The sequence below is a fragment of the Lepisosteus oculatus genome, chromosome 12, assembly GCF_040954835.1.
Source record: "Lepisosteus oculatus isolate fLepOcu1 chromosome 12, fLepOcu1.hap2, whole genome shotgun sequence".
Taxonomy (NCBI): Eukaryota; Metazoa; Chordata; class Actinopteri; order Semionotiformes; family Lepisosteidae; genus Lepisosteus; species Lepisosteus oculatus.
The window spans coordinates 12,404,262-12,422,500 of record NC_090707.1 but is presented as its reverse complement, the minus strand read 5'-3'; the positions used below and the strand labels follow the sequence as shown (position 1 = coordinate 12,422,500).

Here is an 18,239-nt window from a genome sequence, read left to right as displayed (position 1 = left end):
ACACTTAAGGAAAGACACAAAAACTATTTAAAAAAAAAACAACAGACTACTTTGTCTGAAGTAAATGTATGAAATCTTTATATTAAAAGTCTGCAAGAGACTGTAATTGTATTATTTATAGAGACTGTGAAATTAAGCATGCTAAAAGCCAGTGAGTGTATAGTTTAATCAGTTCTATTGATTCATGCTCTCAATTCATACTGGCTTTGAAAGCAAGGCACATTAAATACATTCCCTTATTACTCTATAAATGCAAGCAGCTCACCCGCCATACCACAAGCAATAAATTAATAGTAATAAAAACACCAAGTGCACAGACAGATACAGAAATTAAAATCCAGGCTCAAATACAATACTTAATCCCATTCAGCATAATAAAATCATGTTACATAAAAACACTTCCAAGAACCAATCACATATCCCCATAAGCATTCAGAACAGTTAGGCATGCTCATTGTTGATTTGTAGCTCATTTTACACTGAAACACATTAATCAAATATTTTACATTTTAAAGTCACTTTTTAAAAATGATAAAACATAAAGGTTTAAATGGCAATGAATATAAAATGCAATCATTTTCCAAGAAGATCACAAATGTAGTAACATTACCGCATGTTCCAAGTAAACTGCAGTGATTTACTGGGAGTGCTTTAAATACATTTATAATATGAAAACAGTTCTGATACAAAATTGTTTCCCATTATATCTTAAGTATAACAATAGATATAAAATGGCACAGGAGTAAGGTACACAACATCAAATGTTAACATTTAAATGGACAACTCAATACTTAATACAAAACAAGATTCTGCCACAGAACACTGACAGTCTGATCAGACTTTCAAAGCCATCATCAATCGGAAGTACAAACTAATACTCCATTGCTTAAGTTAATTATAAAATACATTCACATATTTGTGCGCTTGAACAAGTGAACTAGCCGCAGTAGGTTTAGAAAGTAATGAATGTCCAGATAAAAATAATAAAACAAAGAGCACAGTAGATCAAGACGGATACAGTACCATATTCCCTTGAGTTAAAAGCAGATATTTACAGCAACAAATCAAAATCACTATTGCACTAGACATTTTAGTACGAACAGAAACACAAACACTTTTAAAAGGTACGCTATATTTCAGCAGTGGTAAAGCCTCACTAACACAAACTACACATAAAGAGCACACTGTCTGTGAATTGAAAGTGGAAAAGCCTCTCAGTAACTTTCAGGTGAGATCCAGTTCACAGCAGCAGTAGCAGATTTGCATTCAGGGGTTCTCAAGGGAACATCTGGCACCGGGAGGTTCAGACTCCTCCACCACTGCGGTCCACGGACACCGGCTCCCTCTGATCTAGGTTCTCCTCGGCGGTTTTCATCAGAATGGCAAGCCTGCTACCAGAAACCTGACCTTTCTGAATAGCACTCATGAGCTGAAAACAACGAAGCACACATCAGATTTCAACTGGAAAACAATGCAAACTAAACAAAAAAAAATCGATAAAGCACAGAAGACAGCTACAGGTATTCCTCATTTTGATATTAGTGGGATCTGAATTCTAAAACCAATAATCTGATATTGAGTCTCTGCTGTTCTCATTAATTCATAATAATGTTTTCACTGTCTTTCCCAAATCCCCCAGAATGATGTTGAGAGTCCAGTGACAGTCAATAAGAAAACAAGTTTGTCACTATTCTACACTAAACTGACTTCTAACATAGAGTTTCTGAACCGCTAACGTCTTACAATAATACATTATAATAACTTATACAGTACAGTAGATCCAAATGGCACGATGTTTATACAATCTGCACAAGTTCCAGATCCGCCGTTCAGTCTTTAAATTTCATCTGTATCCCCATGTCTTCTCCAAGTAGTCCTTCCCTGGTGCTGGATGTGTGTGCGTGTTTCTGGCTGTGTGTGTGTGGAGGGTAATTATCATGCTGGAACATGTCCTGTGTTCTCACTATACTGGTTGTAAGTCACATCATGCCCTTCATGAGGAAGACCATGTCTACCCATAATACCATTAAGGAAACACAGGGCCAGTCCTCTTGCTTTACTGTTATAATAAAGCAAACAACAATGGTTCTTCTTAAATTCTGTAGGAATGAAGGTGAAATCAAATGCAAAAAGTAATTTGTGATAATTATGATGTTGGTCCTCTTACTTTAGAAGAGAAGTATGTAATTCAAGTCTAGCTATACAGGATTCCCATTCAGCTTTGAAAAAGCAATGATTTTTAGTAAACCTCCAAGATTTCCTTACAACTCAATAAGTAGCTTCAGATCCATAGAATCAGAAATCAAGAAATTACTGATATTACACCTCTAATCCACTGTAACATGCAGGAAACAAGTCACAAAAAGTTATTAAAGTGTGGCTTGCTTTAAAATAGTATACTTAACTGTAAATTAAAGATCAGAGAGTTGCCACAACATATGGGCAGCAGCAAATGACAGGAGGCTATTTAGCCCATCTTACTCAATTGGTTACCAGTAGCTTAATGATCCAAGAATTCCAACAATCCATTTCCTAAATGATCCCATTTAGTCATCCTCAACCGCATTATTAGGGAGTTCATTCCAGGATCCCACAATCCTCAATTTAGTCAATGGCTGCATTAACATTTGCGCTTTCCCTACTTGATCACCTTTCTATCGTAAACAATATAGTTCTATTGTTTGCATTTACTTATAACAACTATTTTCCCTAAACTCAAAAAAAATGCAAATGTGGGAAATTCTGGAAGAAATATTATTTAAAATATCGAAGTATACAGTCCCTCTTTGATCCCGGTGCTGTTTACCACAAAAGTCTCTGTACATGTTAAGATTAAAAAAATGTCATCTTTTAGGGACAGTACTGAACATTTTCACTAACATTTTTACATGAAACTGGTGTAAACTGGTGTTGCTTTCATAAGCATTTCCCTGAGAAAATATTAATTCTTCCCGCAATACTAAGACCATTTTTGACCAACGCATTAGTGCATTCTTGCAACATTTTCCTAGTCCTATAAATAACATCATGTTTTAATCAAAAAGATTACATAGATTACATAGAAAAATGAAAGAAAGATCTACTTTAATTTTCCTGCTGGTATAAAATATTAACTCACTGTAATTGATTCACTTGAAAAGTCTAATGTTTGTATTTGTCAAGTTTTCACAAGACATGTAGAATGTAAGATTTCTTAAATGCCAGCATTTTATGAGAAATCTAAAACATTATTTTAGTTAATAATTTACATAAAATGCATTGTACTTTTAACATCATTTAAGTATCAGTAATTTCTACACAATGGATATTCTAATTAACTGGAAACTAACATATTTAAATTGGATTAGTGATATTGATAAAACATGATTAAAACCCAAAAGTGAAATGATAAAGCAATTAAAAGTACAGAGCATGCACACAGTATTAATTCAGTACAATGATCAAAATCTTGAAACACAGAATAAAAAAAAAAGTTTTATCAATTCTGCATGGTACACCAGGTTTGTCTTACTAGAGTTTGTGCTCCTACAGTGCTGTTATCTGGGGCTTATCTCAGGAGGGACAATTACCAATTCCTTTGCCTTGATCTTGTTTGTTTAACTTGACACAGTGAAGAAAGGGCTGACATTGACCAAAATCCCTAGCATTAATTTATCTCATGTTCAGCATTCATCATTGTCACACTGCAGGAGAAACCTGGCAGTCACTAGAAACACCTGCCTAGTTCAGACTGTTCAATAAGCCCACTTAGGTTATGGTGAATAGTAAACTGACCACACACAAAAAAGGAGTCAAGTGAAATTTTAGATAACATAACAGCTCAGTTTCTGAAACATTTATATGTACCTGTACTTTGACTTTTTATTTTCAATACCCAGCAAATTAATCACTTACATAGTAAAGTACTAGCTGTTGTTATATACTATACATTGTATTTTGTCTAATGTATGGTCCATTATACAGTGTCTTTAAATTCAACTTATCAGGAAAATACATTTACTTGTAATACTTGCAATGTACATTTTGCTTAGTATATTGTAACAACACTAACCATCAGTTTTCCAAATTAAAAAGTGTTTTATATATATCAAACATTAATTCGCATGGTTAATTGTTTATCCTTCAGAATGGAGAGTAAATACTTTCTGTAAGAGTACCACATAACAAGTGTGCAGACTACTGTTCTGCCGGAATAAAATACTCAAAATACATTTAATAAATCATTTAATATTTATTAAACAAAACTTTCTAAATTTTCTGTATACCACGAATTCAATCTGTTTAAGGATTAAGAAAAAAAGACCAAATCAAGAATATCTGTAACAAATCTCAAGAAAAATAAGAATCTACCTCTTAAAATAATGTTTTTAAAATATCAAGCAAAGAACACTTTTAATGGGTTACAAAAATATTGCAAAACAGAGCAAGGAAGACCTAAGATTTCATCCTTCACTCTTGATATACAGTAAATTACCTACCTGCAAAAATTCATTAAGTTCAACTTGTCCATTTTTATTCAGGTCAACCTCATTCAGAATTTCATGGAGTGCATTTTCATCAATCTGGACACTAATACTCTAGTTAGGAAAAAATGATAGAAATGTATAATACTAGGAGAGACATTTCAGTTTAGTAATAACACATGATCTAAATGAAACAAATAACATTATAGAAAATCACATTTCTTAATCTCAGAAATGGCATTACACACAACCAAATGAAGTGGACATTTCTGGGCTCACAGGCGTTAATCAGACAACTACAGAAAAGAATTATACTTAGAACCAACTGGACGTTATTTATCAAAAAACTTCATGGAGATCAAGAAGAGGATGATGTATAAAACTTTATGCAAACTCTGTCACAAACCAAGGCACACCGACACTTAACTGCTAATTGTAGAGGAATGGTAGCAAATACCCATTTAGACATGACACATGCATTTTCAATGTACAGATCAACCCAAAGGAGCAGACATTAATTCAGATATCTTTTCTAAGACATGGATTTTTGGTTTCATTATGTACAGAAAGAATAATTTAAAATTAACAGGAAGTCAAAGCAAAGCTAAACATATACACAGATTAGTGATTTACCATGGTTCAAATTTGTAAATATACTGTATACTGCTGGGCATTAAAAAGGATCCTAACCAACAATATAGCTACAAGATAAGCTATGACAATGATATTTGATAGCTATGAAGCTCAATACCATGGTTACTGAGCTAAAAGAAGATCCCAGAAATGGAACAAATATATTAAAGGAGAGAAAGAGAAAAAGGTGAAATCTCACAGGGCTTTGCAAAGGTATGTATGAAAAATCTCACTATTAATCACTCAAGCTTAAAGAAAAAGAAATGAAAAAATATTTACCTCCAATACCCGTTGAACATCAACTATGGTAATAAATCCCTTCTTATCTTTGTCAAATTTGTGAAATCTCTTTTTGTATCTGGAAATAAAAACAATAAACATTCATACAGAAATGCATATTTAACAAATTAAATGCAAGGCAGTGTATTGACTATCCTTAAGCTTTTTAATTATTTAGAAACTGTTCCATTAATTTACATTAAAGAATAACATGTTTTTACCTCTCAGCTTCTGAAGGTGTTAAGCTTATCTCAGATCTGTCTGTTAGTTGTTCTGATCGTGACTTGTAGCCCATTTCATAGTACAGGAACTGTTTTGCTGCTTCAAGTTCTTCCTATAACAAATATTAATAATGCGTCAAAAAAACAGCTGATTGACATGGGAGATCTTTCTTTCCATTTACAACAAACAGAAATTACAGTGTGCTATCCATGATATAATTCAGTGAAATCACAATATGAACCAAAGGCACTCAACTGCATCCCTTCAGATAAAAGGACTTAACAGCAAAGTAAACACAGTTCCCATTTGCTCTTTTGAAAATGTGTCCTTTCCATCTGGAGAGTAACTTAAATTCCTGAACCTGCTGCTGCCTTTTCACATGTGTGTTTTTCAGTCTGTGCTTGGCATGATACTTAGTGCCGTACTAAATTTGTTTGGCAAAGAGTAGGCCTTCACTGGCTATAAATAGACTTCAAGAGGCTAAAATTTTAACAACCCCCAAGAGGTAGATGGGAATGGGTGGGGACTACTTTACTGTATAACAATTAGATCACAGGAGTAAGAATGACCTGTCTTTATTTCAGAAAGAAAGCAGCAAGGCTAAATTCTTAGAACAGCAGTGTCTGGAGATTCACAAGTGTTAGGTTAGGTTTAAAACACTTCCAAATTTTAAATTCTCCAGTTTCACCTGGTGCGTGAGATTTGAAATTCGCCTCACAGCCACCCAGGCCCTTCCCTCAAAATTTATTTTTCACATCATAGCCTAACTCTGTCCCAGTGAGCTCGTGGATAATTGAATAAGCAATTGTTAAATCCCAATTGTTGAAACTTTACTGTGGTATTGTAAAAACACTTTATCATAAAGACAATGTATATATCATCTGTATATACAAGAAAAAAAACATCACCAGTGGATACCGTAGAGCCAAAATTAGGGAAAATGTTTTTGTTAAAGCCTCTTTAAAAAACACCAGTGCTGGCATACCACAAGCAGAGAAGTAAAAAATTTAAGCTTGGTAGGTCATTATTTAAATTCAAGTGAAGAAAGCCACACCTGTTACAAATTTCTTAAACATGGTGCTTAACGACAAGGAATATAAACCCAAAACATAACACAATGCAGCACTGTCAAATGTACAGATTGGGTATTCAACAAGAAATCACCACTTCCTATTTAATGTACATAAAAGCAATGATAATTTTAAATGAATTCAGTACTGAATAGTTTATCACTATGATATTGTGATAAGACTTTTTGGACTGTATTTTTACAACTACAGACATTCTCTGTACCTTTTTCTTTTGCTCATTCCACTTCAAGTGCTTGCCCATTATTTCCACAATTCGTGGGAGAGCTTCATCAGCTGCCTGCACATTCAGGAACCCCAGGCGAGTTCGGCGCGCAATGACATCAATGGCCGTGCAGGCGTACTCTTTGATTGCGTATTGGACCTGAAATCAATTAGCCAGATAACGAAGGGAAGGTGAAATGGGCAGATCTGTATTTTCATTCTCTGTTTCTGTCAAGGAAGTGCGGGTTTCAGAAGTATTTGAAACAAATACGTTTTCTTCAGTTACTCGATGTACAGTATGCTTTGAATGCAAAGTCTGAAATGCAGGGACATTTTATGTGTTTACCCCCAACCTCCCTGACCAAGCACCTCAACATTCAGGTCAAAATTAGGCCAAATACTTATTAATGTGATGTAGAGACAAAAAATATTAAAGTTTATTTGATGTAATTCTGCGGGCTGAGGGAACGACCCGTGAGGACGAGGCTACCAAGACATCCCCACTTCTTGAGGAATGAGCCAGGGAGCTGCTTCAAGGGTAAAGATGAAGTGGAGGGTGTGATGCAAGAAAAAACCCCAAAAGTGGTGCTAAGAGGCGAGATATTTATTTGTAGGAGAGTGGAGGTGGGATAGGTTAGAAATTCAACCTCCACACAAAATTCGGTTTTAAACACCATTTAAAGCCAATACATTTTTGGAAATTGATGGTATCAATGGGAATTGTTGTGACACCTGTGCGCTGTTGTTTGTGATTTTGAACAACAGTGAAACAAAACAAGTAACTGGACGACTAGCATGTCTTTCAGGGAAAGCGTGTCTCTACATATCTCCAAGGTTAATGCATGATGTGAGCAGCTACTTAAATAGCAATTAGCAAACCATCATTGATTCTCAATGTTGCATTTATTGTGGTGTAAAGAAAAGAAAACGTTTCTTTCCATATTTCTATATATACATACCTCACTTTCAATGTAAGGGAATTCCGACACCAAACGTTTTCCAACAATGGGCCACCGCTTACCAGTGACTTGTGCCATTTTGGCCACCTCAAAAGCCTTTCCCCCATATGTAGAAGCCAGATGCTGAGCAACCTAGGTATTCAAAATGTTCATTGATAATTCACTGTATATTAGCAAATAATTGTTTTAAATACATTAGACGTTGTTTTCAAAATTTTAACAGTTAATTTAATGGAGTTATAGTACGCAGACAGTGAAGACTGATTGTAATACATTATCTGCCAGAACTAAACAAAGAGGAAGTTATTTCAATTCCAATGGTATTGTTACTTTTTATAAAAGGTCAGGTGCTGTCAAAAATATCACCATATTGACCTTTTTAAACATTCTGAGACATCAGGATCATAGATTATGCTTTCTTCAAGCATGTTTCCTAACGAGGGGTTAAAAAGTCTTAAAGTCACAGGTGGATCCAGTTCTTACTTTAATTTCTATTTGTGTGCTACTGTAGATCAAGATATAGAATCTCTTCCTGTTCATTACAATAGTGCACTGTAGTGTAGTGCCAGATATACGAGTATAGCAGTTCAGTGCTCTTGCCCTCCTTATTGTTTTTAAAATAATTCCCACCAGCAGTCAGCCACGATTTGTATTTTTTATGGGCTGCTGACGAAGTGAGGTCCTAGTGCTTCACTTCTGATTTGGTAGCACAGAGAAATTTTCAACAGATTTCATATTTTCATGATTTCCCAATCTGGGAAGGAGCACTCATTTTTTGTATATGTGTAAACTTGATCTTTACATGTAGAGCTAACTGGACTGGAATGCAGAAATCTGTAAGATCCCGTGGGCAAGAACTTTTTCTTTTTGCAAGACAAAGGTATCGATAATTTGGAGCACATCTGGAATGTTTGGTCCATAAATTAAATCGTAAACATTTTGCTGATCATTTCAATATAACAACATTTGTTATAGTTCTGGTAGCTAAAACAAAGCAATAGTAAAGTCCTCTAGTCAAAGAACACAAAAGACAAACATTCTACAACACTACAACAATACAACACAAGTCTAGCAAAAACAATTCTGGTTCTGCTGTGGCTATACCTCTATCTCCAGCCCATAGTCCTGAACTAGCCGAATATACATTGTAGGAGTCCAATCTTTGGCCCCTTCCAACATGAAGCCCACTGTTCTGCTTGGCCCTGCTTTCAGTTTGAGAGCTTTAATTGCTGCATCTAAGGTTTCTTCAGCCATTGCACGATAGGTCGTCCATTTTCCACCTAAAACAAGATGATTAGACACTGACAAAAAGGTATCCGCAAAGACAGATATATCTTTAGAAAACTGAGGCACTCCATCTGAAGTTCTGATTTGATCTATAAAGGTTTGTTCTGTACTTTTGTATATTGTAGACATAAATCATAATTAGAACTACAACATTTTATTAAAATAAGAAAAGTTTTATACTTATTAAACATATGACACCAAAACAAGACGTTTAGTTAACAAAATGAACCAACAGTAGACTTTCTACTTCAGACATGATTGCGTCTCCAACAACACTGAATTGATTAATATAAAACCTTTTGGTTATTTAAGAAAAGTCCCATTTCAGTTAAACAATGGTATTAATAGTAAATAAGAAATTGCAGTTATAATTACACTGGGGGTTCACAAACATTTTCTCTGCATTGTATGCCTTTTTTTTCCAACAGGATCTGCAATTTTCCATGTGTTATTAACTAACTGAAAAGTAATATGGAAAACAGACTAATTTAATAGGTTAACTTATTTAGGGTTTAAAAGAAATATTCCTTCTTTGTCTTTGTCACTTTTATACAAGCCTTTTTGTGTATTTTTCAGTTTTTGTGATGGAGAATTGACAGTTTCAATGTCACAGAAAAGATTAAACAACACATTTTCAATTATTCAAGACATGGGATTTCTACAATAAAACAAAGACAATAAGAGAATAAAATCCACATTTATAAAAATCTGACAAATTAAGTTTTTCTGATACCTGCAATAGTAACGAGTCCACTGTCGCTGATATTAACAATGTGATTCCGACAAATGGATTGTGTGTCTTTGGAGTTCGGGTCAGTGACTAGAGGACGTATACCACTCCAGGCTGCCAAGACATCTCCCCGTCTCACTATGCAAAACAGGAGAAGAAATATAATTAGAACTGCAACCAGCTTTGAAGACTAACAAATTTGTTCAATCATCATTGATTGGTACAGCACCTATAGTAAATGTGGTAAAAATGTTCTTATGGATGAAATGTTAGTTAGCAGAAAAATAATGTCTCAGAACTATTTTCTTCTTATGAAATTATGTAGTAAAGCAACATTGCAATTAAGAATAAAAGTTCTATAGAATTTTATTTGTAAAGAACAATGTAAAGTATAATAATTATGTATGTATTCAGCAATGTAATTACTAACATTTGATCCACTTGTATTTTAATCAAATTGTTTTCTAGCCTAAGAATTGAAATAATTTGTAATTTTTTATTGAGATATTCTATCTCGCTTATTACAGCTATGGTCACTAAGGTCTTACACAACAAACAACAGCATTGTCCTGCTATGTAATTATAAACTACTTCATACAGTAATTTAAACTAAGCTTAATTAACTACACTCAACCAAAATCTTAAAAGACCTTTAAGAAATTGTGTATAAACAGACAGGAGTTGATTGGTTATACACTTTTTCACCACCACCAGTTTAAATTTGATGTCATGATTTGATTAGTTTAAAATTTGAAAACTGTGTGAATGACAGCTACAGAATCTGGAGTTTATTGACTACATCAGCAGTTCTCAACCCAAGTATGCAGGCTCCTTTTCAATTTCCAAACATTTTGCGACATTACAAGTTGTTTTTTTTACACTCTTGTTATATTTGGAAATAGCATAATGGTAATAACATTAATATTCTGCACTCAGTAAACTCATTACTCCAACAAATATATTTGTGAAAGCATAGCCGTGCACATCCGTGAACATATGTATATCGAGCAACTTCATTGAAATAGCTGGTGCGTTTCATTGACTTCAAAGGCAAAAAAAAACAGTGAAGTCAGGTTGGAGGGGTGACAGTTTCAGCCTTGTATCTGTTTCCACATCACATTCTGCTTTCACATGGACTCCCTGCTGAAACTCCCTGCAGTTTGTCTTTGGACTGTGGGAGGAAACTGGAGAACCTGGCAGAAACCCATCTGAACACAGAGAAAACATACAAACTCCACACAGATGGGAACTGAACCCAGGGTCCCAGCAGTGCAAGGCACCAGTGCTAACCACTGTATCACTTTTAGTAATAATAGATTTTGGTTTATTCCTCATCACAGATACTAGATGAAAAATATGTTTGTACCTGAATTATAAACCTAGCAAGCTAGTCTGACAGAAACAACTCAAACAAGGAAAGATAATATCCCAAATTGTAGTTATGTAGAAAGTAGAGCATTTCATTAGACCCACAAAATGCCAGGCTGTGTTCAACATGAATAATACATTTCAGCATTTCACACCAGTATTGACGTCAGCTGAATAACCAATGAGGTGTCAATTCTTCCATTCTCCTTTTGTCTTACACCACAAAATCATAGATCATGTATGTTCTGGTGAGTGTCCTTATTGCCGCTCTCTGCCAGTGGCATGATTCCACTCATCATATCCATAAACTGATTCTTATTTGAAAAGAATAATTTGCACACAAAGCAAAATACACACCCTTATAGGAGGGAGCAACAGGAACTACTCACAATTAACTTTTTCTCCATTCTGCAGTTTAAAACAAACTTTTTGAGAATGTGCTAAGTTAGATCTGTTTGCATTTTCTCTCACAAGCCACTTGCCTTTCACAACAATGTAAGCAGAACTGCCGGTCAAATGACTTGACTTCTTCCTATTTGCCTAGATCCTTACTAAGGGCAAATTTCACAGCAAGATAAATATTGTAAATGGGACTATGCAGTAGTTTTGAAGCTGAATGGAGGTTACTTTCTGCTCGCAGGCTTAAAGTTTAAGCAAATTCATAGGATCTGTCAATGACAGTTAAGCTATCGATCTGGTCTGTTTCCATCATTGTGCATCTTCTTAAAATTGTTTAAATCCGGAATATGAACATTTTAAAAATGTTGCAAATCAAATATTTGCTTTTCTTTCCGTTTCCTATATTTATATGTGCCACTGAATCTCGCCATAGTCAACAGTACAATGTAAAAAATATACAGTTTGTGTTACACAACCTGATTCAATTATGATGTCTGCCCTCCCTCATCCAGTATAACGTTTGAGTTGTGTTTCACTCATCCCTTGCTCCTGTATTTCAAAGTAAAAAGCAGAGCCATGGGTTTTTTACAAGATTTAAACCAATTCCTTTTTCCACATCTCTTAAGTCTTTGAAATGCCAGGTAAATGAACAATACCACTGTAATTAATTTTAAAATAATTCTATCGGAATTCCTAGAATTTGTGTCCTAATAAAACATCCCATTCACTCCTCTTAAATCCAGCCCTGTTTCACAGCCTGCAACTTCTAACCTGGCAAGATGTTACATCCAAACACAGACCTTTTATGACAGGCCTCAGACAGTAAGACTAGAAGTCATTACAACTTGCCAAAGTCAACATACTGTTCCATCATGCTCTCTTTTTGTGAGCATTTTTGCACTGCCAGTCACAACAACCCAGGTATCAGAATACCTTTGTAAGGAGGCTGCTGAACACACACTGTCTGTAGGTCTTCTCTGATGGATGTTAGCAAATGGTGCAGATGTTCACAGTGATTCACTGATTAATGCCCTATAGGTGGGGAGGGGCAAGTGTAATGGTCTCAGCAGAAAAGTTGAGTTCTATAGCAACTCAACATCTAGTTATTGATGGCAACCTGACTGTAAGGTGCTACACTGATCAGACCCTGGCCTCAGTTGCTGCCCCTCCTGCTGGCTCATCCTGACATGCAAGCTTCTTACAACTCAATGCTTACCTATATTTTGTTCTTGTAAAAATGGCTTTCGTGTTTCATGAGCATGTGACAGTTATACCGTGGCCGGCCTGCTTTCTAGACTTCGGACCCACTGAGCATATGTGCGGTGAGCTAGAACAACATGAGACATCTTGGGCTCAGAGACCCAGGAAAAAGTACACGCTTGTGCAGTCTCTGTGCAGTATGTATAAAGAATATATTCATCCTTTTTGTAACAGAATTGTACATACACATTTCTGAGTTGACTGAACAGCTTTTGAGTTGGAGGTGTCCACATGCCTTTCTCAAAATTGTTTATAACTTTTTTGCCAATGTAACCGTTATCAGAACAACTAGCCTAGCTTGAAAAGCCTACTGATTGCTACTGAAATATGCCAGGTTTCTGAGAAGGTGTTGACAGGGTTTTCCAATATGCAGTTTAGCTTACTTCCTTGGTTGATAAAGGACACTAATTTCTGTCACAAATCAAATGACTTATCTGTCTCGACCGACCCAGTACAAAGCTTGTGGAGCCCCCATCTTTGAACACGACCAGCTTCAATAGTGGAGAAAAAAAGAGTCCTTTATGATCGCGATTTGCTTGTACTACTTGGAAGCCTAAAAATCCTTACAAACACGACAGGCTTTCACTGCTTGGAAGCCAAAAAAGAAAATTCTGTACAATCTCTACAGACTTCTAGCAAACTTGGAAGCCTAATAAAACGAAAAATCCTTACAATCACTAGAGGCTTCCATGCTTGAAAGCCTAACTCAGCTGTCAGAAGTAGAATATATTTACTTAGCCCATCTTGGCCTGTTATCAGCTGCGTCTGTAGTACTTATACAGATGTTTAAAGAGGTGACAGACAGTTAGGCAGACAGATACATGAATCAGACACTTCTGTCACCCCTCACAGAATTGCACTCCGGCTAGGCAGAGCCTGATGGGCCGATATCTTGATCCCACATCAAAGCAGTTGCCAAGTCTTTTATAATAAAAGGTACATCAGCTGAGAATAAATTCATGTTGAAAGCTGCTCTTTTGCATATGTCGGCCGCTACATAACGCAATACTCTCTTTTTCTATAGTAGTGACATATAAGAATTAAATATTAATATGATGCTGTGTATTGATTAAAAAATATCTGCCACCATAATGGGTCTGGTGATATTTCTGAATAAACAACGACATACTCATTATCAAAGGGCATTTTTAAAACATTTATGACGAACAGTACCTTAGGATCCAGCATGCTTTCCTTGAGCAATAAAACACAAGCAACTGAAAACAGTTCAGTATGTATTTGCTGCACAATGCCTATATAATCAAAAGGACTACACACAGGAGTATGCTCAAAGACAAAAGGCAGTACAAAACCTCAGGGACACCTACTGGAGACAGAGCACTTTTCATTAAATTTGTTTTAAAATGTCCACACACACATTAAACCATAATGAAGGAGGAGGAGCAGGAGTAGGCTGAAATGAGCCTTGCTTTCATAATAAAATACTTTTTTTTCTTTTTAACATACAGTAAAGTGAGTGGGAAGCATTTTACATAGGATGACTGTAATAGTCTCTGTAACACAATCATAACAAGAGGTCTAAAGTTCAGTGATCAAATTTTAAATAAATCTATACTCGTAAAAGAAGGAAAATAACACAACAAAAGAGAATTTAGCATTATTTTCTAACCTGGTTTTACATAGAAGCTGGCCACCAAAAAATGATTTAGAAAAAGAAAAAAAAAGGAGATTAGGTAGTCTGCAGAAATGTAAGTCTGTAGTGTGAGAAACAGAAAATGTTTTAAAATGTGCATTGATCCTGGTTGCCTAAAGAAAGGACTATATCTCATACTATGTTGGGATACAAATGAAATAAAGTCCTTTTAGGAGACCATAAATAAAAGCCCACTTTAGCAGCAAAAAATAATCAAACATTACATTTGATCCCAATGTCATTGGTAGTACAGAAGTAATGTGTCAATATGGTAATTAGCCTTACACTGAATTAACACTGAAGAGTTTGTATCATTCTGAACTGTAAACAGTTCACCTTGCCACAGGAAGCAGACAGCTTCAAATGACTATCACTGGGTGACAGAATTAGCTAGAACATGATAACCCAGAATGATTTCCACTCTCTTACTTAACGTTCCTAATTGGTTCCCGGGTCAGGTCTCCAGATGGATATACTGTACCCCTGAACACGACTGGCCTTGCAAGTCACTCATTTCCTTGTTTTAATGTGAGTGGCTCCTACTTTTTTACAAAAAAGTAAAAACAGAGTTTACAACTGTCAAACACACAGCAGTTGTTACATCACTGCAGAGACAGGCCTCCAGCCAAGCATACACAACAGACACACAACAAGGTTACAGTGGTATTGAGACCTTTTAGACATTATTGAGACATTTTTTTTTCCTGACAAATATGCTTATGCTGAGGTAGGAACACACACATGAACTTAAAATTCAGACCATGTAGGAAAACAATTCCTTAGTATGATGTGCAACAATCCCTCTTTATTATTATGACCACTACTGTATATGGTGTACATAAACAACCTGAAAAAACTAGCCAATTCTAAAACCAGCACTTGATTTGTAAGTCATAAAAAAATAACAAGTCATTAGAAAATCTTCACAGAAAACGGTGAAAAATTGCTTTTTTTAAAGCAAACGCTTCATTTTATTTTCATTTTCTTGTGGAAAAGAATGTCTCTAAAAGGCACTTTTGTTTTTAAAATGGACTGGACTAAAAGCATCAAGGTGAAAGCCAAAGAGGCAGAGAAATATAAATCTAATCAATCAAATAATCAAGCCTGTGTCTAGAACACCAAAAACAATTAGACTTTTGTTCCAAAATCAATAACACTGCATTCTGTTTAGATATCTACCTGTCATTCTTTTAATAAAGTCCCTCAATGGTTTGACAAACTTGCCAGTCTGTCTGCCATCCACTTCGTGCTCTTAGCAGAGAAGGTTCTTGAGAGGTCTCGTAAACCCACTAATCGAAAACAATATAATTTAATGTTTGCTTCATTATTTTTACTTATTTATTAGCATTTATTCCCACTAGGAGAATCCAGACTCAAAAAATCAATTTTAAAAGAAACGGCTGGGCTGAAACAGACCTGAAAGTTATGTCGATAAGAAACACGGAATAACAATTGAAAAGCATTTTTCAATACGCAGTGATTGCAATTAAAGTACCAGAAGTGATATAAAAACGTGTTAATATCTGTTGTTTTATGCAAACTTCCAGACACCATTCAACCAGAAATGTATACTGTATGTGGATGTCTCACATCTTTCAAAAACATCTTTGTCTTTTCCATTTCTCCGTGGAATTAGCTAATTTATTTCGTAACATGCTTGCTCAATCGGTTATTTTGTCAGTATTCCACCATTTAATGAATAAAGGAACAAAAGTATTACATTGTTAATTATTTATCATTTCAAACATTAATTTTTAAATAATGAATTGAAAGATCTTATCCTTCACAAATGCAAAACTCACACTGCTGTCTTATTCGAGAAACATAACCTTGTTTTCAGTGATAACATTTACAATACTTTGTTCAGAAACTTCAATTTAATGAGGTGTTTTACATTTTATATTTTCACACCAAGACATCTATATATATTTATGCAATTATTTAGATCCACATTTATATAAACTTTGTAAATGTAATTATTAGAAAATAGAACTATGACTAAAAACAAAAAAAATATTTTCACTGCATTAGCTAATAAAAATAACTTCTTAATATTGAAATTGCAATACTCCTGCTAGGTTACTACAAAAAGGAAGGTTTGAGGGCCCGTGACCCTATAATTAAGCTGCTGGAATGACTCCAGGACTGTGGGTAGTGATACAAGGAGCATGACTACTAGCAGAAAAGCACAGGTCTGCAGCAGGTTGATATAGCCACAACCGTTATTGGTTCAACAACTACGGCTATTTATAATAACTGTTAATTGCTTAATTGCAAGGGCATAAAGATTTTACATTACATCTTAAAATCTTCTCGACTCTCAGACGTGTAAACACAAAAATCAGAAATTATTATTTAGTGGTAATTATTTTAGCATTCAATTGTACACTTTTTTTCAGAAGGAAAACACTTTTGGGATAGTGGTATTCTTTAGCCATACATCATTTAGTCTGCTGTTTTTTTTGTAAAAACATTGCAGAAAATGTCATGAAATAAATTGTAATTCCAAAATTCATTTTTTTTGCAATAATGTCAATGCAGAAATTTCAATTAAAGAGCGTTATTTTAAAAGAATAATTCTATTAATCTATTATAAGTCCCAATGACACTGAGGAAAAAGGATATATGGTAAAAAAAGTTTATTTATCTGTAGCAGTTTAGAGAATTAAGCTAATTAGAAAAAGGAGAGCTTATATCATTGGTTGCACATCAAGTTATTGTGAAAAATTAGTTTACCTTGTGCATTTCTACTCTTTTCTTTATAATGAAAGCTCAAAAACATAAAGCTTAATAAAGTAATAGCTGTTGTAATTATAAAGGACATGAAAAGAATTAGGCTTAAGATCAAAGCTATTTCTGTTTTCGGAAAATCATACAGTGCTAGAGGTTTGCTTTATTTAAACTGATTTCAAAACACAGAGATGGATATGAGAAACATGTATAGGCTAACCTCAGAAGAAGGATTTAAGCATGGATTAAAACAGATTTACTGTAAATTCAGGTGAGTAGTATTTACTAAAAGAAAATAGAATTATAAATATTTTTCACCACCCATCTTAACTAATCAAATTTTCTCATACAAAAGAATTTATTTTTAATAGTAAACAGCTACCGTAGTGTATTCTTCGGACGACTTGTAAAAAGATACACAAAAAAAACAGCTAGTCAATTGTTTGTTTTCAAGCCGCCACATTTGAACACCGTTGTGAAAATTACCTTCAACATCAGGACTCAGGTAGTTGCGGACTTCAGTCAGAATGAAATTGATGTCCTCCTCTGTAGGTATTGGGTGTGCAGTAACATCAGTGGGAGTGTCAGTGGTCCCAGCAATAGTCATTTTCTCCCACGGCAGGAAAAAGATAACCCGTCCATCACTAGTGGCTGGGTCCAGAAGCCCCATGTGGTCAGGGCTGTAAGAATAAACATGCTGACTGCATTAACCTTTCATCTACTGGGGGTGTGATTAGGGTGCTCTCCGCAACAAGGAGTCTCCCAATAATCTTGCTCCTGTCAACGGTCTACTGAAGAGATTAATTCTAGTGGTTTAAATTCAAGCGCAACCAAGGCAAAAATGCACCTTTATTGTAGTGTCATGCCTCACTGTACTGCTCATCATTTACAAACTTACAGAATTAAAAAGTGCATGCTTACGTACACATACACTGACTCCTGAAAGTGCTTCATACATTTCTT

The 18,239-nt window shown here is 35.0% G+C and overlaps 1 protein-coding gene across 2 annotated transcripts in view; it reads right to left on the bottom strand.

The window, feature by feature from the left end:
* The window catches only part of gpd2 (glycerol-3-phosphate dehydrogenase 2 (mitochondrial)), a 46,410-nt gene that overhangs the window by 1,046 nt on the left and 27,125 nt on the right, over positions 1-18,239 (bottom strand). For both annotated transcript variants that reach the window (XM_006636430.3, XM_069196460.1), the window contains 9 exons: positions 17,763-17,956; positions 9,869-10,003; positions 8,953-9,128; positions 7,849-7,980; positions 6,891-7,049; positions 5,597-5,709; positions 5,376-5,454; positions 4,479-4,577; positions 1-1,429 (listed from right to left, as the gene is read on the bottom strand). The exon at positions 1-1,429 is cut by the window's left edge and continues 1,046 nt beyond it. In XM_006636430.3, coding sequence (XP_006636493.1) covers positions 1,304-1,429; positions 4,479-4,577; positions 5,376-5,454; positions 5,597-5,709; positions 6,891-7,049; positions 7,849-7,980; positions 8,953-9,128; positions 9,869-10,003; positions 17,763-17,956 — 1,213 coding nt within the window. In that variant the 3' untranslated portion in view covers positions 1-1,303. The remainder of the gene's footprint in view (positions 1,430-4,478; positions 4,578-5,375; positions 5,455-5,596; positions 5,710-6,890; positions 7,050-7,848; positions 7,981-8,952; positions 9,129-9,868; positions 10,004-17,762; positions 17,957-18,239) is intronic.